Consider the following 26,860-nt stretch of genomic DNA (forward strand, 5'->3'; position numbering starts at 1 on the left):
AGGTGAAAGGCCTGGTACCAGTACATCAATAGCACAAATACAGTGAGAACTTCCTCCAACAGATGAAAATATGGATGAGGAGCCATTGTCCCAGCAGGCTGCCGGTGCAAAAGCCAGCAGCCTTGTGCCACATCATCCTCAGGGCCAGGCAAAAGGGCTTTCGCAAGTATTCTGTAGAGGGCATGTGTCTGTTCCCAGAAGCTGTGAAAAAAGCAGATTGCCAAAGGGCTCGCATTTCAAAGAGGTGGTTATGTCACAGGATATTGAACAAAATAAGCCAAATTTCATTGCTAGAGTTTCAATAACTGAAGAGGCTACAAACACCCATCACACCCAGCCGCAGCAGCTTCATTCCTAAGAGCAAACAAGCACCCTCTTAAGGCAATTAATGAGAAAGACAGAGATGACTACCTTGTGTTCAAGGTTCACCCAGGATGTTGCAGTCCTCTTTACAATGATTTAGTCATTCTCTACACACACCTTTTTTTATCCACAAGAAACAGCAATGATATCTGCGGGTTTGCTCATGCACCACCGCTGCTTCCTGCAGAGATGTGGTCTAGGTGTCTCAAGCCCACCCCTCGTGCCTGCCATGTCCACAGAAGACGACCCATGGAGGCAAGAGATGCCTGCCAAGCCCAACTCTGAAGTAGGAGCAATGAGACAAGGGGCACATTGGACTGCCCAGTCTCTCCTGAAACACTTCAGCCCATCATATCTTCCTTCCCAATGTTTGACAGGGATCTCCCCAAAATGCAGATTTCTGTTCTCAGGTGACACAGAGGATTAATCAGCCTCTTTTAATTTGAAAGACCAATTTAACATTAGCCTTTCCACACTCCCAGGATCATCCTGGCCACACTGCATGGTCATCTGCTGCCAACAGCATCTCCCAGCTCCTGAGCCATGGCAGTGCTCTCTGAGCAAAGCTCACAGCAACACTGTCTTGTTGCACAGGAAAAGGTGGAGAGCACATACAGTACCTTATGGCAAAGGGGCATACGTTGTTTTTGTATAACATCCATGTGGGAAACACCTGCAACCCTTTCACCTTGTTTACAGTGCTGCTGTCAATTCACAGAAGACTTTGATCTTCCTATCTATTATCAGCCCCATGTATTACAACCACATAAATCATAACCCATATATATGCTGCTAGGCAATAAGCAAGGCTTTGTTTTCTATGCTGTGGTCTGGTTAAGTACACAAAGATCATCTGTAGAACCATATGAAAATAGAATATATTATTATTGCTATTTTCTTTAGGGAAGAGCAAGGAACAAAGAAAAACACCGGCAGTGCAGGGAGAAGGAGATATGTACACAGAGATGCAGTGGGAAAAGGCTGATTCTCTTACGAGACTTTTCCTTAAAATAAGTTCTTCGATCACTCTGTCTCTTTTGTTTAGAGACACCCTTTCATTACAGGCAGAGAAATGTAAAAACAAACAGCAAAATGCTTGTTTAAAACAGGCCTGAAGCCCAGCCTTACTTACTTAATTATTTCAGAGGTCAGCAAATTGATTTGTCATACCACTGTCCCCTTTCAGTGCCCGAAGGCAATTCAGATGCGGTAGGACTAAGCAATACATAATGAACAGCTGCAAAACCCAAACACAGTCTGCACAAAAAGGGCTGAGAGGAAAGGAAAGGAGCGAGACAAAGTCCTCAAGTACCATGAGTATTATTCGTGTTTTATTAGCAGATAGAGGTCTCCAAGAGTCCCATATCCTAATCTGATAGGAAATATTCATACACAGAAATCATATTCTAGGCCTGTAGAGCCTACAACTTAAATAACCTGAAGTGACAGTGGGGAAAACAAATAACATCTTCCATTTTCCATCTGAGGGGCTGGAGGACCGTTAGGTATGGAGGAGATAGGAATTGCCAGCAATTACCTTTTTTTTTTTCTGTTGACACCCTGTGAGAGCAGAACTTCTTGGCTGCTACATACACCTGGAAATTGCATGCCGGCTTTCTTTGGGAATGTTGGAAACTTACTCCTGTGCACTTGCTCTGGATCTGAGGCTGTGACTCTAGTTGGCAAGGTGCTTGCCTGGGCTATTTTTATAAAGCACCCAGAAACTGAATATCTCCAGATTAGAGAACCATGAAACACCCATTAACACTTAAGAGAAGAAAAACAAAAAAACCTACACCCCCTAAACACAACACCCTAGAAACAGGTGAAATTACTGTGCATGAAAATGAAGCCGCGGTAACACTGAGAAACCTTGGGCACAAAGAAAAGTTTCAAAGTGCAGCTCTGTCAACGCACACACCCTCACACACCTCATCCAGAGACTAATCCAATCCATTGTGTAAATTCATGAAAAAAAACAGGCATGGCCACACTCATTTCTATGTAAGAATAAATTGTTCCTCATTTCTTTTTTCAATGAACTACATTTCTTTTCATGTTGTAAAAGCTTTAAAAAAAGTTCATAGGACTATTAATTTAATTCCTGTGTGCATTAAAAATATCATGTAACATAAAATGCTTGCTCACACACACTTCCTGTGCTGCTCTGTACAGTTATGCACCCAACTCTTTGTACACACACCTGGGATTAAAAATGCTATCTTTTACATACCAAGAACCTCTACGCTATCTCAAACTCACACCTTGCCAGAAAGCCTTGGCCTTCTGACATGCTTAAGGAAGTATCAAAAAAAAAAAAGGAAGAAAATTCCAGGATTATTTATCTTCTCCCTACTACTAAAAGCACAGCTATTTTTAAAGGAGCTCCTCCCTCATCAGGTGCAGTAAGATACTTGTGGTATTGAAGTAATATATTTAATACTTACAATGAAGAGAAGGAGGGCTGATTGAGGCCACTACAATGTACAGAGTTGGTAGAGTCTTTCAAGTAACTTAGACTAGGGTGCAAATGAAATCTGTTTCTGAGCATCTGTAACCCCAGGGTTTAGCAACTTGAGGGTGTCACACACTTTTACTAATCCCTTCCCCCTCCCGAGTGAGCAGTGCAGGAGACACAGACTTTATATGCCTGTGTTAATTCATTCATGAAATCAAGTAGATAATATTTACCCACATATAAGAAACGACAGAGATTAAGTTATGCTCACAAAGTACCACAAAGAGGAAAAAAAAGAAAAAAAAAAAACCCTCTGAATTATACAAGCATATTCAGCAATCTACGTCCATTAGGCTTTTGGAGGCAATCTGAGTCCAGAACTAAGCACAAGTACAAAACCTCAAGCCTGTGTTCATGCTTTGGGGAGAGAAGCATCAAAAGGGATGGACAAGGATAGCAATTGTTTCTTTTCTCTGTTCAGGTGGGCTGCAGCAGAAGCTGGGTTCCAGGGCAGCGCAGAGCCATGGGCTTGTGGTCTGTGCTCCTCCACAGCTGGGGAGCTGCCGCTTCCCAGTGCTGGAAGGGGTTATTTTTATCCTGCCAACTGGGCTAAGATGATTACCACTGCCGCCCCGCATGCTTGCATCATACCGCTAACGCTGATTAGCTACATCAGTATTCCACTTCATTAATGCCAAATGAAAGCTGTAAATAGGGTACTGCTTTTACAGGATTCTACTGGAAATGAGAAGTACTGTGATATTAATAAGGAAGCCAGTCACGCCTCCTGTGTAGGTGCGTGGTACTATTGTGACCGGGGGACGCTCAAAGTCCTCAGAGCTCTTCACCACAGCAAGAGTGCCAGAACAATATTTCTAAATCTTTTCCCATGGTGCTTCTCACCAAGCTGGGCTGTATTAGTCTGTGTTTTGTTACTGGTGTTTAGACTGTGGTATTTTCACCAGAGTTTGTTTTGTCTGTGCTGGCTAAAGCGCGCTATGCCTGACTGACCTCATGTGATGGTGCAGCAGGCGTTTCCTGTGGGTTTCAGCATATTTCTGCGCCTGGCCTTTCTGGGGGTTTTCGAGATACAGCATGAGAACAGTCTCATCTCTTGCTCTTTGCACCTAATTCACTACTAAAGTACTCCTTTGCCATGACCTGAGGGAAAAACCATCATGTTACTTTTTCCAGAACACTGGAATATTATTCTGATGGAAGGCTACCTCTGGAAGATGGTAAACTTTCTGTGTCTCCAAACTTTGCTTGCTACTTTGAGCACAGTGTTCATTTGTGTGGATTTGTATGAGCCTATTATTTATATTCAACAGTGCTACCTATTATTACAGAGGAATTAAAAGAAAAAACTTACAAGATGGCTGAGGAGAGTAAGCATACAATGTCAGTTGGTCTAAACAACAGTAATCTTTTTTCCACCTTCCCTCCCCCTGGCCCAAGTAAGGAAGGGATAGGGATCTGCTGAATGCTTATTCTGACTTCTCGTTAGGAGCCCTAAGCAGCTTGCTTTGACAGACAGGTAAGCAATTTCTGGGAAACAACAGGCAGCATTACCCTGGCAGGGCTAAAGCCATTTCATACAAGATAAATGGAGAGAGAGCAGTACAGTCGCAGATGAGGGATACAACTGTGATGCTACATCAAATAATATGGCTGAAAGAACATGTGGAGGAGGGGAACGCAATGCAGGGCTGCTTTCTGGCAAAGTATGGGGGACCTGTCTGAGCACGTGTCCATGAGGCCAAGTAGGATCCTCAGTGTCCCAGAAAATGAGAGCATGTGCGTGTCACAGTAAAGGATCCAAGAAAAATCTGGGGACAGGAGACAAAAGGAGGAGAGCATATGTGCAACCATACGGAGAAAACAAAACGGGAAGGTGGTCAAAGGATTTAAATATAATTTGTGATACTACGACATCACAAGATACAGCAGGCGATAAAGCAGGTTGACTATAATAAAAGCACAAGTGTAATTAAGTTTATAGCTACACACCCATCACTAAACTTCATATAAGCAAACATTCCAGGGTGACTAAAACAAAACCCATGTGATCTGACTGCTGCCTCTCATAAAGCCTTTCTGACCATGATAAAATTGAGGTTTGTTTTATTTTTTCCTCCTTGAGACCTGAAATCAAGATACATAGAGGAGGCATCCATAACTCTGCCTATCTGCAGGATCCATCTCATGTATGCTTTACTTATCATGGGCAGAACTCAAGTGCGGCTGGATTTCTTCACTTCTCCAGTTTTGCTTAGCCATTTTAGCCCTGGAGGAAAGAAAAAGCTTTCAGAACACACCGAGTATCCCTATCTGCTGAAAAGACGTCCTCATACATATCTTCAAAAGCAGCATTCAGAACAAAGACATTCAAAATCAGTAGGCTGTTTCTGTTTGTTTTAATTCTGCACTTTATCTTTCATTTCTTTATAGGCAAGACAGCTCATCTGTCTCCTGTAAATAGGATCAGCAGTGGTGGACAAAACAATATTTTATTTTTGAATGTATCTGAAATAAACATGTACATAATTTTCGTTCAGTCTACTCCTTCTTACTGGCATTTTGATCTTAAATCAATGAGAGAGTTACATTATATTGTGCAGCATCCCTCTTAATACCTTTGTTCTGCTTATATTAATGCAGATGCATGCATTTCAGAAATAATACAGTTTTTATATTAAGATATTTTAATTCTTCAGTAATAGATAGGACTCAATAGACTGGGGGGTTTTTTGCACCATAAACATAGCATGATGGAATGAGTAACCCAAATTGAATTTCATGTAGCTACACATGCAGTAGGCCGTCTTGTAGAATAAGAAGTGACACTATGACTCGGTCATGGTTACTAGCCTGAAAATATCTGACATTTAAGCAAGGGAAAGCAGGGTTTCATAAGTGGGAAGCCACGAGCAACTCATTAATTTGGTTTGTGTGTAATGAAGACACAGATCCCAGCCAACAATGGACAGCCTTATTCAGGGAAGGAAAGGCTTGTCAGACTGGCCATGAGGGGGATGGTCACTGGGACTCGCTTCTCTTGCACAATCTGGCTAAAAAAATATGTCTAAACAAAGAAGAAAAAAAGATAGTAACCACCTACTGAGCTCTTGGGAATGTACATTTTTATGCTACAGCATACGAAATGCACACAGGAAAGATTAATTTTTTACCTATAGCAGCATATATTTTTCTATACATTCTTAAACACACACACAAACCCATTTATTTTGTTAATGCATTATTAAATGTACACTAATAAAAGTAATTTCCCAATGCTTGACGCATTTATCATGAAACCACTAGTAGAATTCTTTACAATAAAAATGCTAGCAGTAGACATGACCAACCTAAATTATCTAGGGAAATGGCTAATATCTGACCGTGCAGAAACATTAGAAAGCAGGACTTTGTTACAGGATGGGAGGAGAAAAATAGATGTATTTTCTTACCAAAAAAATTGCAATGATAAAATTATTTTTAATAGTACAATGCTGCAGCTCCAGGAAATTTTCCTGAATCAATTCAATATGTGTCGTGCAGGACTTTAAAAACCCATTAAAAACAACCATGATAAATTTCCTAACCTCTTCCAGTGCACCGCACAGAAAACAAAGGAAACTGCAATTCAACAGAGATAGAAAAGAAAGAAAAGAACAGAAAAACCTGATAGCTTGTGTATTAGCACTAACATACTAACAACAATGGGCAAATCTGTACCACAAAGGACAAGAAGAGCAGGAGTGATGTGTACAGCTGACAATGGCACTCCAAAGTAATGGCTTCCAGGAAAATCTGCTGTTACAAATGGACAATGCACTGCTGAGAGTAGTTGAGTCACAGCTTTCATAACATGGCAAATTATTTCAGCCTAAGAATGAATGTACCAAACCCCAGGGTGTATAGGCTCTGGTGCGGCAACTATGGGGATTACATCCTACAAACAGCTAATATGCTCACCTGGTTTAAATTATTAAACTTCACTGAAATCCAAGCAGGTTCAGGGTTTTTTTGCCATATTTAATGTGCAGTCATAAGATACAGATCATGTTTCAAACTGTAATACTAGTGAGGGCACTGCCTAGTTGACCTATTTTCCATTTACCATGTTCTACGTGTTACCAGTTGTAACAAACACACTCCCTTTGCTGCTCCCTTCTTTGTGGTGGGAGAAAGGGGGCAATTACATAACAAATGACATATGCATCACTTTATCATGGAACAACCCAAATCCCTGGGGATGGAATAGTACATGTAGCCCTCTCTTCCACAGCCGGATCCTTTCACCTTCACTGGCGAGTCCTGTTCACCCGCCCCTTCTACTGACCCCCAACTAGAGCACAGCAAATCACACTGACACTGCTCTGCACATGTGTGAGCTTTCTTCATATCTACATTAAACAGCTGTCCCAAGCCCACATCTGGCTGCCCACAGAAAAGAGTGAGATGTAGACTCAAGAATTTCTCCTCTCTGCCTCAGTCATAGCTGCTTGGCTGGAGACCACAGGATTCCCATGGACTTGTCTCATTTTTGAGTCCATGTTACCATTCTGCCTTGCTATGCTACTACCCAAACCCTCTGGACCTCTGGAGTCTGCTAGGGCAGTTTCCTATAGCCCTTGCCTCCAAACAGTTCGATGCACACGAAACACCAGCAGTCATGATTAAGATTTCCAAGAACACATCTGAAAAAAACCAGCAATCTTTCTAATTGCTCAAAGTTTACTTAGAAAAGGAGGGGGGGAAACAGTAGATTTGAACACTGACCAAAGTAAACACCTCATATTCCTTCTAAATATAAATGTATTGGGCCAATTTCGAACAACTTGATCCTCATGCAATGACAGAGGTATAGCAGACTACAACCAGTCCCTGAATCTATTCATAACTCCTATAAACAAAGCAGAAAAAAAAAAATACAAGCACAACTGTAGGATGAACCATCATTGAAGTAAATATATTGATCTATCAAAAATGATTGAAGACTGACAATAAAAGGGTTATGAATTCTTAGAAGAAAGAGAAAGTAAAAAAACCACAAAACCAACCCACTGAAAAACTCCCATCTACATTCACAGGGAAAAATAGACTGGAACAATAAAACACAATGGCAGTGCCTGTACATCTTTGATAGCTGCCCCTCCCAAAAGCTGGAACAATCCTGCTATAAACCAAACAAATGAAAATGTAAATGCATGAGCAATTGTCAGGGGGATTCAGATGCTTTGTGTCCTGTAGGCAAAGAAAGAAGGGGGGAAAGGTAGAAAAGCATGAGAAGGCACCATTTTTAATATCTGCAGTTATTGATTATGCTCTTCTCACCTGAAGCCTTTTAAATCTAGCAGAGGCCGGCCAGTATATAGGCAATGCTGCCTGCATGGCAGGGTCAGCACTGCCAGCAACACCCCTCATCCTCTGACCTCGGTGTAATCCACTGCTTCTGCTCCTCTGGCAGCAGGGACAGCCTGTGGATTTCAGAGGTGCCAGCCTCTAAAAGTGCGAGTACAGCAGACTGCGGAAATCCAATAACCAAAATGGTGAGCCCAGAAGAGGCAAAGTTTGGGAAATATACTGAATACAATGCCCACAGCATTGGAGGTATAAACACAGCGCTGTATCCAAGGGGTCTGCTCCAAAGCTTACAAATTGTGTAGTTGTTTAAATATTTTGCTAAGGAAATGAACAGAATGAAATTTATGGTAGTTTCACAAACATCTGTTCTTCACTACTGATGACAATCCAATAGTATTAGTTACAGGACAAAAGCAAATAAAATGCCACCGAGACAGGAGAAAATATGAGTCTGCAGTAAGAATAAGTTCAGGTAATTCAAATCATAATCTTCCCACTTTAAAATATACTTCTTATTTCAAAACCAAAAAATTGTATTATTTTCATAGAATTTAATATTTAAAAATTAATGCCTTTCTATATGATGTTACATTTCAGTGTGACCTAGTTTAACATTTGTCTCTGTACTCTACTTAGAGACCTAGTTTCTCTTTCTCCTGCCCCAAACATAGCTTATTTCCTACTGGCCTAAATGGACAGCCGGTGAACATATAAAATTGTTAGGCCGCTTTGGTAACATTTTACCTTGGCCCTTCACACAGACTATTTCATAAGATGTTCCATACAATAAAAGGTCCCAAAGAACCAAGATCCTCTCATAATGTCATTTTGAAAGACTCTGCATCAATTCCCAGTGTCCTTGCCAAGACCTTTTTTCAATAAAATAGATTCCAACACTGACAGAAAAGCCTGGATTATTGTTGAGGGATAAAATGTCTGCTGCTAGACCTTCCAGAGTCAGAACATTGCTCCCAACTCACTCCTTTTTCTATAAACTGCTTTAAGAGGTCTGGGTATGTCTTCAAACTTGCTGTACAAAACCTAATTTTAGTCAGTAGGTTCCATCATCCAAAAATTGAAGTTATAGGACATGAGAGAGATCTAAACATTGGGTGAAGATCTTCAAATAGCCATGACTCCATGACTGTAACGTAGCTATGCTGAAGTAAACAACAGCTTGAAGGCCCAGACCATTGTTTGCAGGCTTGTTTGCATGGGGCAGAGAGGAGATCCTGGGACAAGTCATTATTTGACTCTTAATAAAGTTAGGCTAGAAAAAACTCCTATGGGAGTATACCCCAATAATTGCTGGAGGACACGGTCAGTTTTTTCCCTGATGCAGTGTCTGTCATTGCAGAGCTGTTGTGTCTCTGCATGGGAGGTTTTTTGACATTACTGCAGCTTTTTAATTATACTTGTAGAATTTTATTGGTATGACTAGAACAAGTCTTCGTTAAAGACCAGCTTTCAGGTTTAGCCACCAAATTTACAGGAGGGAAAGAAAGATTCAAAATCCCCAGGGTAATGGTGGCTCAGCTCATCTCATGTTGCCCAAGACAGGAAAAGCAAATGAGCATAGTAACAGCTGAAAACAGCTTCTCCCTCTGCAGTGAGGTACACTTTTGCCTATTGCCTGATGAAATCATACCCAGTTGGCTGCCAGCAGAAGGTCTGACATAAAGTTGACTCTCCAGGGAAAGAAAAGATGTAGTCAAACAGAGAAAAAAGCTAAGTTTAGGATGGTGCCAAACCAACAAAGAAAAAGGAGATATTTTGTTCCCCTTTCTACTAATAAAACTTAGTAAACTAAAATGGATCCCCAGACTAATAAGGTAGAGGGAAAAACTAAAACCTATATATGACAAAACAATAAAAAAGTAATGAAGCGATTTATGGAATTACATAAAAACCTTGGAATGACATTAAAATTGTCAGGTCATGTTACTGTTTTCAACTCAACATGGATAAGAAAAACAGGGAGAAATAAAAATGGGAACATGGAGGAAAGATACATAGAGCTAAAGAGGATGGAGAGAAGTAAAGGAAAGAAAATCCCAGAGCAAATATTTAGAGGGGGAGGGAAGTATGAAAAAGCATAAACACAGAACCTACAAGTCAAGGTCATAGATGGAAAACACCAAAACCAGAACAAACACCAACAAAGTGGTGGCACCAATTGAACGATGACATTGAAGACAGCAGTTGATAGGAAACATCTCTGTAGATACCTGGCAAAGTGTAGTCTTCCTCACAAAGGAAAACACTACTATTTTTAAGAAACTAATAGATATCCAAAATCCATTCCTGTGCAATGCTTTGGTGTCCTAAGGGGCAGAGACCCCATGAGGTCCTCTCTAAGGGCTCCCCATCATGGGCATAGAGGGTCTAACCAGCACCTGCATCCTGGGGCTCCGAGCTGTTGGCATGAGAATGGGCCAAAGTCATGGGTGTTCCAGCCTGTGCTGGGCTTGCAGACAACAGGCTGCTGATCTGCAGTTTCTTCTCTGCATCCTTCTCCAGACCCAGTGTGGGATCTGTGGAAAAGGGAAATCCCTTTTGCTCAGTGCTTCTCATAGCACAGTCACAAAACAGTCAGAAGCTGCTTTTGGATTTCTTTGGTCTGTCAGAAAGAAAGGGAAACGGGCATTAGGGAGTCACCTGGAGAGGCAGTAATTTGACTCTCCTGTGAAGTGACCAAGGCAGGCTGGAGAAGTTCCTGAGCATTAAAATTGACCTACTTCAAAGGCTGCCAAGAAAGGGGACACACACACACACACTGGAAGGCATGATGTATTTGCCTCCCTGTACGCAGAATGAGGGGAAATTATTCAAGAAATGTATTAAAAAAATTACCATGCATGACACTGGGAATACCAGTACATAATCAGATACGTAGTGGGTGGAGTCAGAGACCATTAATAGCTACTGAACATTGCATATTGCATGTATCTGCTTTAGGTTTGCATCAATACTTCTGGAGCACTGTAGGAAATTCTAATGAAAGCATTTAATATGCACAGCAAAATGTACAACGCTGCTGTTTTCCCATGCTTTCTAGGAGGATTGAACTAATGCCTCAGATTTTTCAGCCTCTTAAAAGCTCTCCACCTGCTTCTTTCCAAATAGTGATAAGGGGTGGGGGGCGGGGGGAAATTACAAGGTAAACTTTGCAGTTTGTTAAAAAGTTTAACAAATACAGGCTCCAGTAGACAATGAAGATGGTACAGCAGTGTGAAATTGAGTCTAAGGAACTAGTTTTTGTAACTCAGAATATTTCCTCCCCCTTCCTTGAACGAGGATGACACATTGTGTTATGCAGGTGTAATATGATAAGAAGAAGCAATCTGTTCAGCAGTTTCACTCCCTTTAAAACTATCATTTTAACCATTAATTAGCTAGGAAGCAGGCAGCAGAGATCAAAGATCACCTGTGCTATATATTAGCTGTAAAACACTCCTCAGACAGCATATTTTCAAAAGAAACTTCACTTTTCAAATAATCCTAGGATAGAGCTCACAAAGACTATGCTTCAACAGCTAAATGCTGCACAGTACCAGCATGCAAGGAACCAAAAAGAAACACTTCTGCAGGAGAAAATGGAGGTGAAACCTTCTCCTAGCCAAGGCTGCTATATGCACACACAGAAGCAGAGCAAGATTTAATCAGGTTCCTCAGATGCTTAGATGTGGTACGAGGGCCTGCTGCTGCTTCCATTGTCAGTCTTAGGTGCTGATACAGTTTTGGCCAATCTCACAAAGCTGTACCATGTCTGACCAAATCCAACAGTGAGGCCAAACCAAGCAGGAGATTTTCCTCTAAACAAAGAGTAATTGGCTGGAGCTATGATCGCAGCAGTTTGCACACACTGTGAGCACAGAAACAAGCACAAGGAGCATGGTGCAGGTGACAGGCAGAGTTGTTTGTTGCCTTGCCAAAAGCACATAAAATTCTGTCTGTCTCATACAGTTGGATTTCACACTCTCTTTCCAGAGGTGTAAAAGATTACATCAGGTCTTTGACTTACATTGGCTTGAACAGCTGCAGTAGAGTGATGGAGGGATAGGATGGAGGAAAGAAACTTGGGGAAAAGCGCAATAGTGAGCACATGCCTGCAGCTCAGCCACCCCAGGACAATGTCTGAAGCCTCAGAGAGGAGTGGGAGAGCCTTGCACACAGAAAAGATTACCACTTGCACCAAAGATTTCCATCCAAATGGCTTTGCCTGCACTGAGGGCTGGAACTGTGACACTTTGGTGGGGCTTTTGAATTCTGTTGGTGAATGCACAGGACACAAACATCCCTGAACCTTACTGGGGCAGCCAGATGCTATTCTAACAAATCAAGAACCATCACAGAGTACACAAGCTCAAGTTGCACAGGTCTCATGGGAGGTCAGAGTCCACACAGCAGATTTGTCTGTGGCTATGCACCACTCATTGATAAATACCTTTGACATTACTAGTACACTAGGTATCAATTTGCAATGTTCCAGAGACCTAAGAACATTTGAAACATGCCAGAATTAAACTAGTCAACTAATTTACCATAAATTTTGCCAATAAACTGCAGCCCATAAATTTGTGTATGCAGAATGGAAAATACTCCAATAATGATCAGGCAGCCACGAAAACAATTCTACCTGTAACAGTGGCACAGCTTCCAGCTCTCAGAACAGTGTGGTATGCCACCTTTTGGGTAAATCTTTAGGCATCATTTCCACAGAAGGCTATGTTTTTAAAACCAATTAACTCTAGTGACAAGAGGAAAAACTGATAATGATAATGTACCCAAAAGTAACACACAGGACTTGTTACAGCAGCTTGATTTAACCACTGGAGCCAGCTATAACCAGTACCTAATTACAGTTGAGTGTGGGGATTCAGATGGAGATGTAACATTGTGCCATGAATTCTGCTACGGAGGTTCTGCCAGGAGAATTTTTGGCTTTCAACTCTGTTTTAAAAGACAACTTTTAAAAACTAAGTTACTATCAACAAACTCTCATAGTGATAATAATTTAAAAAGGCACCTGAAATTTTAACTTAAAAACATTAAGATTGTCCCACTGTTCTGGTCGTTCGCGCAATAATGTTTTCTATTTCAGATGGAATGGCTAACATTTCACAGAACAGCAACTAAATTGTCTACATACAAAGTGCTATCAAAAGAGAGGGTGGAGAGGGAGAAGAAATTTTTTTCTCCCTGTTAACTTATTCCAGGTACAATAGAACTAGGTGTTTATGTGTACCAACAGCACTAAAAATATTTCTAAGGCACAAATGCAATTGTCTTTTTATGGCCCTGATTCAGCAAGGTAGACAGGCTTCTGGTTAACCTGAAGCATGTTAAGTAATACCATTGACTTTAATGTGATTACTCATGTGCTCAAAGTTAGGGGTTCTGCTATACTGTACAATTTGCAGATAGTTAATGGAAGAAAGAGATAACTAACCCACATCAGCAGTTCTGGGGGCTGGTCAACAATCTTGTAGAGTCGAAGAACCTTATCACAACACATAAAGGAGAAAGCAGTGAGAAGAAAATAAATCTTGAAGAAATATTAAAGATCTGACACCAGCCAAAAAAATATACTGCCCTTTAAGAAAACAAAAATCCAGGCAACTGAGGCTACCAAAATTCCCTATCAGGTTACATGAGATTATGAGGATCTATAAAACAGTAACAGGAAGCTTGTTTTTCCCTGTCGCTTTCCAGGTATGATTTCCTCTAGCTGAAATATAAAAAGTAAATTCTTTAAAATCTCAAACTAAAGGAAGTAGCACAGGAGAGGCAGCAAGTCCATTAGAAGCCCCCCCCCCCCCCCCGCCCAGTGCAAAAGAGGAAATCAAACAGGATAAGAATTTTTTTCATAAAACTGAATTATTTCTTTACATGAGCCTTCAGAAACAAGGATGAGAATACTTTTTCTGGAATTACTTTTCCCACAGAAAGCAGAATAAGGTTAGAAATAGAGATGTTAAAAAACTTTTTGAAATTAAAATAGCAATAAATACATTGCTTCTTCAGTTAAATTTAGCCCACGATGAAGACATCAGCTGCTCCCTGCAAGAGGAGATCCTACCCTATCCACCTTAGATTCGTCCCAAGGTACTTGATGACAGCAGAAGGACGGAAAAAGGCTTTGACTAAAAACTCCACATGCCCAAATCCCAGAAACACATGTCCCTCTTCCATCCAGGAAAGGGGAAAGTCCCAAGGCCCCACAGCAACAAACCAGAGCTTCTACTACAGACATCTTCAGACATCTCACAGCAGGTTGAAATTGAGTGTTCAAGTCAAGGCAGAGTAAGAATAGGATTTGACCTGCTGCAAGTTATTTCAGATGCAACACAACATGGAGAAAGAGTGTCATGCCACAAATTGCACTGAATTTTAACCTGTTCTCACCCCTTGATTATACACAGTGAGGTCTATGTTATAGTCTTGTACACTTTTCCCCACGTTCAAATGCATTGTTACAGTCAAAGACAGGATAAGTTCCTTCGTCCCAGAGCAATCAACTGCCCACTAGGGGCTGTGTCATATTTTCTGTAATCACTGGTATGATGTTGTTGGGCCAAGAATATTTTACTTATTTTGGCAGATTTCTTTAAATCAACCATGTGTGCTTACAGTTCTGTAAAGCCATAATCATGCCATTGCAGCAGAGCAGTCAAACGCATATTAAGTGCATATGGAAAGTAAATCTAACTTGGTCTCACATTGTAGAAGATGCTTTTCTGATTCCATAAAATATGTTGTCCTCTTTATTTCTCTGTCTGGTTTCATCACCTATTTCCAATCAGCAGACATTAACCTGCAATTGAAATGGAACAGCCGGGTCTGGTGGAGGTGAAAATAAAGTAATATAGCATTTTGATATTCATCAAAAAAATGAGTGGCATAAATCACTAATTTCCACAGCAAACAGGGCTACTGTCCTGCAGAACTCTTAAGTGAATAAGGGAATATTCAAGGCAAATCTTAACATATATTAGTACACTGTTTTCCAAATAGAATTGTTTTCAACTTCATTTTTGTTATGGAGAAATAGCACATGTATTTGAGAGGAATCATTTTCATAGAAGGTACTCCAAATTACAGCTAAATCAAAGATTTCCACTCTGTTGCAGCATCTCTTCAAAAGTCACATCGGTGGCTTGGATTCAATATTCTATTGAATAGAAATGCTCCATCTCTGCTTTTGCACCAAACCAGAGATGTTTGTTTCTGCCTTGGCCTCCATCTTGGGCCACCTCTGTATGAAAACAAACAGTTTTCACAGCAGAAACTCACAACCAACGACTATTTGCATTGTTTCTTTTTATAAAATATCAGCACCATCACCTCTCCTTTGGATTTGCACACAGGAGCAAAGGGGGGAAAAAAAGCTTTTGTGACCTACAAAAGCCTTACTTGAAATAATTCTCTCCGACTTGAGGCCTTTTGGAATGGAAGGGATATATTGTTTTGACTTGATTAAAGCTGAAAAGTTGATTTGACATCCTGTTGTCAAGGAAACCAATTCACACACAAAAGAAAACTGTTGTGATGGTATCATTCAGACTATTCAAGTGACCTTAGGAAGAAAAAAAGGCTTCAGTTCCAAAGATTTGTATTCAACTCACTTCACCACTGTAGAAATAAAGATCATTGCTCTTTATGCTTATTGGAAAGCAGTTTTCAATCTGGGAAAAGAAAAATGCCACATCTTCTTCCATCTGCCAGATCCAATATTTTGCTGGGAATATACACATAAACACACCTACCATTTATTTGCCTATTTAAAGGAACCACAGAAAGATTCACACTGAAGACTTATAGATAAGGAGAATGAATTTCTTTAATTGACAGGATTGTGATAAATACCCCCTGACACATATCTCACCTATTGAACAGCAGCTTGCAAGCCAGGTTTTAAAGCATCCTCCTTCAACCACAAATAGACCTTACCTCAAACACAGCATTGTTTTCATCCAGCTTTGTTTTCCAGGGAGACATGAAAAAAAAAGCTTTTTTTTTTTCCTCTATCAGCCTCCTAGATCCCTCAAAAATTGAGTTTTCCATGCATGCAGTAAATAAAGTACACCTATGCTCACTCTTCCTACCTAGAGAATCCCAAAGAGGCAGAATTACCCTGGCTGACCACGACACCATCATCCAGCTTTGCAGTGCATGCAAGTCTCACAGAGATTTAATTCTATCATGGGTTAGCACAATTTTGTTTTCTAGATATAGTGAAATGTAAAATGTTTTTCCCCTGCCTTAGCCGTAGCGTGGGCTGGGGTAGGGGGAGGACAGTCGGTCGACTGGTAGCTGCGTGGATTCCACGGTTAACAGAGGGGTTCGGTCCTGAGAATTCTATCGTCTGTTGGAGTGCCCAGGAATTCGGAGTTTTTTTCACCTGCCCTGCTGGATTTTGGGTCAGCCCGGGTCCAGCCGCCGTGGCTTCTTTCCGCACTGCTCACTTTGCCTGCCAGGGCACCCCCCTGCCTGCTGGGGACAGCCCACCGTTTCCAGCCATCAGCCCCGGAGCTTCCACCGGGGCTCTTTTGGGTCCCAGGAGATCAGACTGCCTGGGACTCGTGAGACAAAGCCCCTCGGGATTCTTGGTTCTGTTTTATTATTATTATAATTGCTGTTGATGTTTGTCTGTCCTGTTATATTTACTAGTAAAGGACTGTTATTCCTTTCCCCATAGCTCTGACTGAAAATCAGTCTTTTTAATCTTCCAAATTATAATAACACGGAAGGGATTCCTAGAGGGGCCTGCCTCTCCCTAGCAGATTTTTTTTTTCTCTGTCAGCCTCCTAGATCCCTCAAAAATTGAGTTTTCCATGCATGCAGTAAATGAAGTACACCTATGCTCACTCCTCCTACCTAGAGAATCCCAAAGAGGCAGAATTATCCTGGCTGACCACGACACCATCATCCAGCTTTGCAGTCCATGCAAGTCTCACAGAGATTTCATTCCCTAATGGTCTTTAGTAGATTGGAGAAATGAAACTTTCTATCTGCTCACACACTGTAATTATACATCTCTCCAAAGACATCGCCTTGCCTGGCTGAGTGAGCAGACAGATGACTAAATAGCAACTTGTCTCAAATTCAGCTTAGGAAACAAAAAAAAAAAAAATAAGCATGATATTAATAAGGAGGGAAGTATACTGAGGAATAAATGCCAGTGTTCTTACATTATTGTCATTTAAGAGCATCACACCAAAGGTCACAGAAATAATAAGCCTCAGTCACTTTCCATTTGTTACACAACATATAAATTGCCGCAGCATTAATGAATATCTTTTTGTATTCCTGGCCAGCCAAGACACTGTATTATTTCCTCCTAGACAAGTACCTAACCCTTGGAATTCATTATTTCCATCACTTCTTGCAGCACTTTGTCCTTAGGGCTGAGCATAAATGCCACAAGGTGACTGTGACTGGAGCATCAAATGCCTGAGCCTGACTTCTTTTTGCTAGAACTTTTTCACTGGAAGAGCATACAGGTCATATTGGTATCCTTTGTAAACAAATATGCATACACAGAGACATTCTTATGTGCTCTCTTACAAGTATCCCAAACTCCTTGCAGACAATGGGAAAAAAATTCGACATTTTCATAATTTGTGGATATTGCCTGATACTTACATATGGAAGTAATAGTTATGCTACAAACACCAACTGACCACAACAATAGAGGATACCACAGGACAACTGCATTTCCACTTAAAATGATGACAACTGAAAGTAAATAGTTCTTGGAGCAGAAATGACATTCACAGAAAAGTGGAAGGACTTCTACAAAGAGAGGTATTGCTTAAACCCTCTTTACTTCTAATAAATTACTAAGATAGCACAGCTGAGCTATAGAAAGAGGGATGCCTCATTTCTAATCTGTACTTCATTGTATTTTAAGCTTAGGAATTTTGCATAAATATAGATAGTAACAGCTGAACCAAATTCATACTATTTCATAAACTGAGGGGTTTTTAAGATGACAATTTATTATTTCCACTGTTCACTGTAAGTATAAAGAATATGCAGATGAAAAGAGAATACTGAAGGCTGGTAGCTTTGTACAGTTCTGAAAAGGACTAAACTTTATGTGAATAATTAAAATAAGAGAGAGAAAAATGAAGTTCAATGCCAAATGCTGAACTAAAATAAGCCAAGAGTATTTGCTACATGTAATCAAACCACCTCCATCTCTGTCCCCCAAAGTGAAACACTACACTCTGCATTATCTTGGTATTTTCTCCTTTCCCACCCAACAAACTCAAAGAGCAAGAGCCAGAAAGAAGAAAACTGATAGTACTGCTAAGCTTACCCACAAACAGGTCCATACTCTGTTATGAGTTTTGTGTGGCTTTCCCAAAATCCCTGGAAAAAAAGAAAAATAACACAGTGTTTTAGAGAAGTGCTTAGAAGAAGCTCTATTACACACAGTTTCTACCCCTTACACAAAGCTTTGAACCTCAGCCAGGAGAACCATGGTATTAACTCATAACCTCACCTTTCTAATACTGTTCATACGTGACAAAAATAGAGTCTAGAAAGGATGACTGGAAAAAAAAAAATCCTATCCCCCAAAAAAGATCTGGACATCCATGAAACATGTTTTCATCAATGTTTTATCCTACAAAATTTGTTACCGTTTCATGATTTCATATCTTTAAACTAACTTCATCATTTTGGTTCTGACTCAGTTTTTTCAGATACGCAAATAAAATGAAAACAGAGAAATTAATAAGAGGATAAGTATATGACTTACTACACAAAAGGGAAGCACAGAGAATATGGCAAGGTCATATTGTTTTGGTTTTAGTCTGATTATTAAAAAAACCCCCAAACCTGCCAACTCAGAGTTTAGCACAAGGCAGTCAGCTGGTACACTCCGCAGAATAGTAAGCAGATTTATTTTTTAGATTTCTAGTACTTTTATTGTCCTTCATTTTCATAATTGATGAAAATTGATATCCATTTATCTAAATAAACCTGCCACTATACTCAATTGTTAGTGTCTTGAATGAATTCAAATTGATCAATCTAAAGAAGGTGTGCGAAATATATTCCCAAAAGTGAATGATTAAAAAATCTGTTTTAACAAAACTGCAATATTTGAGGACCGTGCTCCATTGTGTTTGCCACTTGTCTATGGAAAAAGTAACACATTTTATTGCATTAATCTGCATTTTTATTAATGGAAGACAGAATATCATGATCTATTTTCATTCTTTTGAGAGAATTCACTAACAAAGTAGAATACTTATATCTCATATTGAATCTTCCTTAGTTTTTACAACGTACCACAGAATATTAGCTAGAATAATACAAACTACTGTAAATACATCTACTGCTGACATAAATAAACAAGCCCATGTAATGCATGTATGCTTTGAGAGTATTTTACCACACTAAACAAAAGAAAAACTGGTAACCAAAAGTAATGATCTGATTTACTACCCTTGGGGGCTATCTTATTGTCCAAACTTGCCATGACCTACAGTCCTCCTCTCATAGAGTCCCTCAATTGTTTCTGTCATTGTTATACTACAGTTGTGATTTTTTTTCTTTTTTTCTTTTTTTTTTTTTTTAATCCTGGACTTATAATACTTCTATTCTGCAGGACAATATGTCTCTAGTTCAAGGCAAGAACTCTAGGTTTTCCTTTAGCTACAAAAAACAGGGAGTGATATGTAAGAAAACACACTACAGATAAAATTATGAAAGAGGTGGATTAGATGACAGCCGGAGGAGAATGCATATTGCCTGCAAAGAATATATAGTCTCCCCTGGAAAACTGTTCACTACTAAGGTAAGAAGAAAAGCCTCATCCATTAGCGCACAGAAGCTAAGGTGGACAAAGCCTTTGTAATACCACAAATTCTACAGCTAACTCAGAAAGGCTTTTGCCTGCAGACACCGTGGGAGAGGAAAAGGAACATACACATTCACACCGACTGGCGTTTTTGCTACAGAGATGCTTCAGCCTTTGCAAGGGTTCAGCCTGCAATTGTTATGATTTTACAGCGTTATAAAGGCTGTCTACTGCCGCAGGGGGGTATCCTGGGGTCAGCTTCCCCCAGCGCTGCTCTCCAGGCGGCTGTCTAAGGCTGGTACAGCAGGCTCAGCCCAGGGGCACTCTGACCACGCTGTGCCCAGGAGAGCAGCCCCGAGCTGCTCAAACACAGGTGACACTTCGGCCGCGCTGCGGCACCAGCGCCGCGCTGGGCACGGCTCAGGTCACGGGGCACAGTCCCGCCGGCGGCGCGACGCGCTGCTGGGTCACAGCTGCCCTGGCTGGGCAGGGCAGGGCAGGGCAGGGCAGAGAACTTCAGTCCCGTGGGATGATGCCAAATCAGGTCTGCTCTCCAGCCCACTTCCCGCCCAGCCCGAGCCTTCAGCAAGGACACCCACACTGCAGCCCGAACCCTGCCTGCTCACTTGTGCTTCGGATTGCAGGCACGCACATAGGTATTGCACTTGCCGTACCCACCAGCTGCATTCCAGTGAGCCAGCAGGATATTAACATTTTCAAGAAGCCTAGGCTTTAAATGATTCAGTGAAAAAGCCTTCCAGAAAGCCAGCCTCTTGGAAGAACTGCTTCTGGCTCACTTACAGTAGGGGGGTCAGGCAGAACGCATTTCAAATGAGGTCTGTTAACCAGTAACTGGCTTTCCACCTCCAGAACTCCTAAATAATTGCACTGGCTTAAAATTAACCACTTTTTTTTTTTTTTTTTTTTCCCCCTAAAGTGAGAACTACTAGCCTGTAAGATGGAAGAAGAAAAGGAGCTGAAAAGCAGCTGGGAAAACTGTGTGAAATCATCCTTAGGAATAAAAGAAGCTTTCATTCTCTACACTGCAGGACACTTTCTCCTGCTGTGCAGCACCGCTCACACATACTCACCACTACCAGCCTCCACTGTTCAGCCCTGGGACCCACTGTCCTGGCACACACCTGGTAGCAGGTCTCACGGGAGCAGGCCTGGGAAAGATAAGCCAACAGCACCCACAGAACCCTCTGGAGCTGTGGTGGCCAGACTGACAGCGAGGCAGAGAGCATGTGCATGTATCCCTTACACACCAAGGTTCAGCTGGAGCCATAAAAAGTCCCCTGTGTTTGCTCTTGATAGCCAAGAGGAAAGCCAATGAACCTGCATGGACTCAGAGTGAGGGGGTAAGGCCACATGCACGCAGCTCTGCCAGTTTTGCAGCATCATCCCCAAACATGGACTCCAGCAGACAGGTACCCTGAAAACATCCTCCTCCCACTCACCTGAGTCGTGTTTGAAGCACAGCGAGCCTGGTAAGTCCTTTTGGTAACCTATTTACACTTCCTGAGTTTGGTTTGCCTCAACCAATTATTTCAGACTTGTCCACATTTTATAATTGCACTTGTACTTAGTATCTATGACATAACCAAGCACCTGCTGCTCACAATCAGCTGCTGTTTTACAAGAAAATGGGAGTAGAGACCACCTATCTTTGCTTCCTTTCCTCATATTTATTCACTGGGTGATCTGCACTCAAACTCAGAAATGGCATCTGCTGACTTGTACCCAGTGGTTTTAACCTCCCTAAACCAAGAATTATAATGAAGCAACATGGGGATTAGGAAAAGAATAATCAGGGGAAAATGGAAACCTACGTATTCCATTTTCTTAGAAAAACAGAAAAGCAGAACAACACCCACTATTATGGCATAACCATGTGCATCAGGAAGAACTGTTGTTCACTAAACATTCAGTAATAACAATTAAAAGCATAGTTAGCAATAATGTTCCAAGTTTAAAAAACTCACTTAGTTTGGAAGCTGCAGAATATGAGCTATCATCTTCAATTCAGAAAATGGTTGGGCCAGGGGCACTTGCCACATGTGGCCCATACCGTGAGATACCAGCCTGAGGACAGTCCATCATCAAACAGGATAATGCAGGAGTAGGAAAAGCTTCTTCCCCTGAAGAAAGCGTATTTTACAACATCTAATATACCACAGAAACAGCAGCTCAAGTGGGCTGACTGCTGTGCACCCAGAGGTTCTTTGTTTGCATGGCTGGTGGTTGCCTCCCTGCAGGGAATTTGCATTCTCCCCTTCCTCTGTCTATCTTCGACTGCAACTGTGGATGGAACCACTCACAAGACGAAATCCTGCTCTCAGGGATACAGGCACAAACTCCATGGAAGAGAATAAGATTCGGGTCTGCATCAGAAAAAGCAATGTCTGGTCATTGCCAACCATTTTTCTTGAGATACCAAATGTTGACGCTTCTGCTTGAGCTGCATACTTGAAAGGGTTGAAATTGTTCAAGTATCCCCTTTCCTTTTTTTCAATAGACTCTGCCACTCCAATACAGATACTCCAGCAGTTTCCTCCTCATTGCATATTCACCTTGCTAGTTCCTCACAGCAAGGAAAAAATCTGCAGCAATGTCATCTTCCCTCCTTGCTGAAAATGGTTGTAGGCACTTAGCCAAAGTTTTCAGAAAGAGGCAGTAATTCAGAGAAAAGCAATACATTTTGATTTTTGGGGTGCTCAACGTGAGGCATATCCAACCTATTCCTTTTAGTTGCTCAGTACCTGCAGAACTCATGGCTGCAAATGGGAAATTACTCAGATTGTATGGAGGATGCTTTGAACATTTCAGCTTACTGCAGGTGGAAAACAAATGATGTGGTTTATGAACTTCACAATACTCCTTCAGGGTCAAAAGATAAAATGGTTTGAAGGGGGCCACAAAGCTGGGATCCAGCAGATGCATGCTCCTGACTGTAGCTCAAAATTTGGACTCCAAAATGGGTCCTAGAGAATACAATGAGGGTAGCCCTTGAATTTTGTAGTGTACTGAATGTCACAAAAGCTACTGAGGTCTGTGGAGATGGATGTGATGAGCCCATGAAAATTCACTGCAAGTGGAAAACATTACCCATGCAAGAACAGTCAGGGGAAAAAAGCTTCTTTTGTTGCTCCCTTCTGAAAACTATCAGATATTATCTGATGTCAGTCACTTTACCAAGATTCCCTGGATTCAGACTTGTGACTCAGAAGCCAAAGAGATGCCACATCCTATAACTAGTCCCACATAGGCTCCACCTTTATCACCCCATATCAGATGTGATGCTCTGTTTCATTGTAATATTAATAATCACACCATCATTGTTCAAGTGCACACCTCATATCAAGAGATTAAAAAAAAATCTATACAGTTATTTATGGTTCATAATGACAATAAACAACATTTATGGATCAGATTTTTAGCATTCAATGGGCTTTTGCATGTCTTTTTTCCTTAGACCACCTGAAAAAGAAAATTGCTAATAATCTAGTACCCAAAATGATTTTTTTAACACAAGCTAACATTTAATTAAAGTAACCTTGTATCAGTCTGCAACCTTCTTTGAATGAATGACCGAATGACCCCAGACTGTACATCATCTCCAGTAATAATCCTAGTGAAATCACCAGGATGCCAGCAGACAAGAGGAGGAACACAGCATGAACTTCTAAGCATCCTGATTCTGAGCTATGTACATAGTTTGTTTCCTTTGATCATTACCCTTAATAGTTGTCCTCTGTGTGTAATTTGGTTTAATATATGTGTGTGTCATTTCAGATTTTAAAAAACACATATAGCCCTTCTAAATTTATTAAAGGCAGCCTTCGTACCCTTAATAGTTATTAAGAGAGGTTAGTGTTATGTAATTAAGTTAATCTCATCTGTAAAGGCTAATTAACTGAACACTAATTGAATATGCATATGAAAATTTGGACAAGGTGTTCTCATTACACAATTAAAAAAAAAATTACCTGAGCTAAATACCAAAAAAATTGTAAATTTTTTTCCTTCTGCCTTTTCAGATCTTTAATAAAAATTAAGTGGGCAGGTTTATTTCTGTGTGCTGCTTTAGTCCTTGTTGTCCTTAACAAAGAGCTGTTGTCTCACTTCAGAGAAACAGTTTTAGTCCTGTCCTGAAACATGGATATTCCCCCTTCTTGCATGAGCTCTTCCATTCTCTCTCTGCCCTTATTCCATGCCTTTCACTGCCCTCCTCTTCTTCTGTCACCTCCCCACTTAGAGAGGACAAAGGTTCTGGGGTTCAAGTCATATCACATAAAGGATAAGAAGGCATCCAGATATCACCTTAACCAATCCTACCACCCCAAAGGATCAGATGGCACAATACAATTTGCTCATGCCCATTCAGCGTTCCATCCTGGCAGCTTTGGCAGGGCACTACCTTTTTGCCCCCGAAGACCGCTGGCCAGTGAAGTACTTATCCTTCTCTGCCCGGGAGTGCTAGCATTACAAAAGCAAGGCATGTTTTGGACCCTTTTCTGAGGTTTGTCTTTTCTTGAGACATTTACTTTTTAAACCAGTTAAGTTTCCAAATGGGAATTAAGAAAAGCACATCATCTTTTCTGGTGTTTGCTGTTTCTCCCCATTAACCAGGTTAATGGCTGACTCTAATAGGCTGGTAGCTGAAGAGTTGGAGGGAGGGGAACCCAAGGAAGAAAACACAGTGGAAAGCCTGACCTCAATAGCATGCAAGATTTCTCAGTATGTGGGACCAATTCCTCAGATTTTCCTTGCAAAACCCACCATATGTTTTTAATGAAAGATGTACACCAGATTTCAGTAATGCATTTGGTCTGGTGGCTGGGGAACCATTGTCACACCCAAAAGGATGAAAACCAGGATGAAAACAAAAGACTGCAAATATTGAAGCTGTAGGGAAGAAAGTATGGACAGAGTCGAAAGAAAACCTATAGCCAGGAAAGGAGGAAATCTACAGTTTTCTCAAACGTCAGTCAGGAGACAAACCTTGTTCAATGTTTGGAGGACTGAGTTTGGCACAAGAGGGAATCAGGCTTCTGTGAAGTACATTGCTCTGAAAAGACAGATCCTCTCCTCAGCAAGCAGAGAGACTAAGATTATCATACCAGAAAAACTGGATGACCTGAACAACCTGAACAACCAAAACAGAGGAGAGCCTTTTGTTGAAAGCAAATCTTCATGCCCTTAGAGAGAGACTAAGTTAACTCCAAGAATTTCTGCAGTAGTAGGTGATTGCTTGAAAATAAGACAGAAGTGAAGAACCTGCATGGACACATAACCATAAGATAAAGATGATGGAAAATGTATGATGGAATAAAGTATGATGGAAACTACAGATGTAGAGTATCTGGGATAGGTTTTCTCTGGAATGCTGCATGTAAATCTGATGAGCTGCCACATTCAAAAGGAATGAATTAAAAATGGAACAAATGGAGAAAGAGGTTTACAAGGCTCTTCAGGGAACAGAAGGCCTGTCTTACAAGTCATAATTAGGAGAGTCCATTTTAGCTAACCAAAGGTTCATTTTAGAAGACCAAAGGGAGGAGACATGCTTGCTGTCTAGAACTGTACTGGGAGGAATCACCAGGGAGAGAAACATATCTATTTAATATAAAGGCCTACATTAATAAAAGATCAAAGTAGTATAAACTGGTTGTGGATAAATATTGCTTGAAATTAGATAAAAGATTATTGACTATCGAAGTAGCAAGATTTTAATAGCCTTTTAGTCAGAACAGCAAGGACAAGAACCTCAGGAAGGGTTTTGAGGCACAGGAGGCAAGACATAGATACTTACAAAAAATGAAGTATAGGATGAACAATCCTGGCCATCTACATCAGCCCCTCAAGGAGATCTGCAGTCACTTCTAGAATAAGAGGGAGTCCTCTCATGAAAAAAGATTTACTACACATTCACATGTGCACACTGCATTTGCACTTCTTGTTGACTCACCTTAACTTTCCAACTCATTCTCATATAGTCTCATATATTAATTTGGCATACTGCAGTGAGATTCTGGTATTCTTTTTGTTTCTTTTTTCAATCTCATTTCACTTAACTTCATTTCCATATCATCTCTGGGCTGTTAAATGCCCATCTGTCACAGGTGGGGAGTTGGAAGTACACAAGATGAAGCAATTTGCCACACAAGAAGTCAATGGTAGAGCCTGAGACAAGCTGAAGGTTTCACAATCCTCCTCCTTGGTAGCTTACAAAAACATTCCTTCTCTGCCACAGAAACACAGACAGTATATCAAAAAGGAAAGGAATATCAACAAGTCTGATCTGTTTCTGAGCTTTCAGACCTACCAAATGCCTGAGGATTTGAAGAAAGGCATGAGGAAAAGAACCCTATATGCATGTCTAATTCTAAAATGTTTTAAGTAGAGGGAGGTTTCTTCCTCACCCAACTATTAGCTTAAGATTGAATTACTCTTATAGTACGCATAACTACAAATGTAATTAGTCATAAAATTATCCAGACCCTCAAATTATTCCAGCTGCTGTATTCGACTCTCTGATTATTGCTATGATGAATTCTCCAGTCTGATTACACTGGCTCGAATAATATTTCTTTTTATCTATTGGAAAGTTACCTGCTGTTAGCTTAGACCTTATTTATATCCGCTATAGAGATATAATTGCAAACTTACTATTTTTACTAGGACTATTATCTAGATAACATTTACCTCTGGTAGGCCCTTATTTTACTTCATAGTAAATGTCACAGATGACACCTATTCAGGCTTCTAGGAACCTTTGTCCACACCAGAAAACATGTCATTATGAAGACTTATACAAAGAGAATTACAATTTGTTCAATGTGTGTTCA

The 26,860-nt window shown here is 40.7% G+C and overlaps 1 protein-coding gene across 12 annotated transcripts in view; it reads right to left on the reverse strand.

The window, feature by feature from the left end:
* The window catches only part of TBXAS1 (thromboxane A synthase 1), a 239,857-nt gene that overhangs the window by 131,026 nt on the left and 81,971 nt on the right, over nucleotides 1-26,860 (reverse strand). For 9 of the 12 annotated variants that reach the window (XM_040062920.1, XM_040062919.2, XM_058420378.1 and 6 more), the window contains one exon: nucleotides 18,519-18,571. In XM_040062920.1, the coding sequence (XP_039918854.1) occupies nucleotides 18,519-18,571 (53 nt within the window). Of the gene's footprint in view, nucleotides 1-14,913; nucleotides 15,009-15,607; nucleotides 15,771-18,518; nucleotides 18,572-26,860 lie in introns of all 12 variants that reach the window. The other 3 variants (XM_058420381.1, XM_058420382.1, XM_058420380.1) reach the window with 2 other exon arrangements.

Source organism: Hirundo rustica, chromosome 4 (assembly GCF_015227805.2).
Source record: "Hirundo rustica isolate bHirRus1 chromosome 4, bHirRus1.pri.v3, whole genome shotgun sequence".
In the NCBI taxonomy this organism is placed as follows: Eukaryota; Metazoa; Chordata; class Aves; order Passeriformes; family Hirundinidae; genus Hirundo; species Hirundo rustica.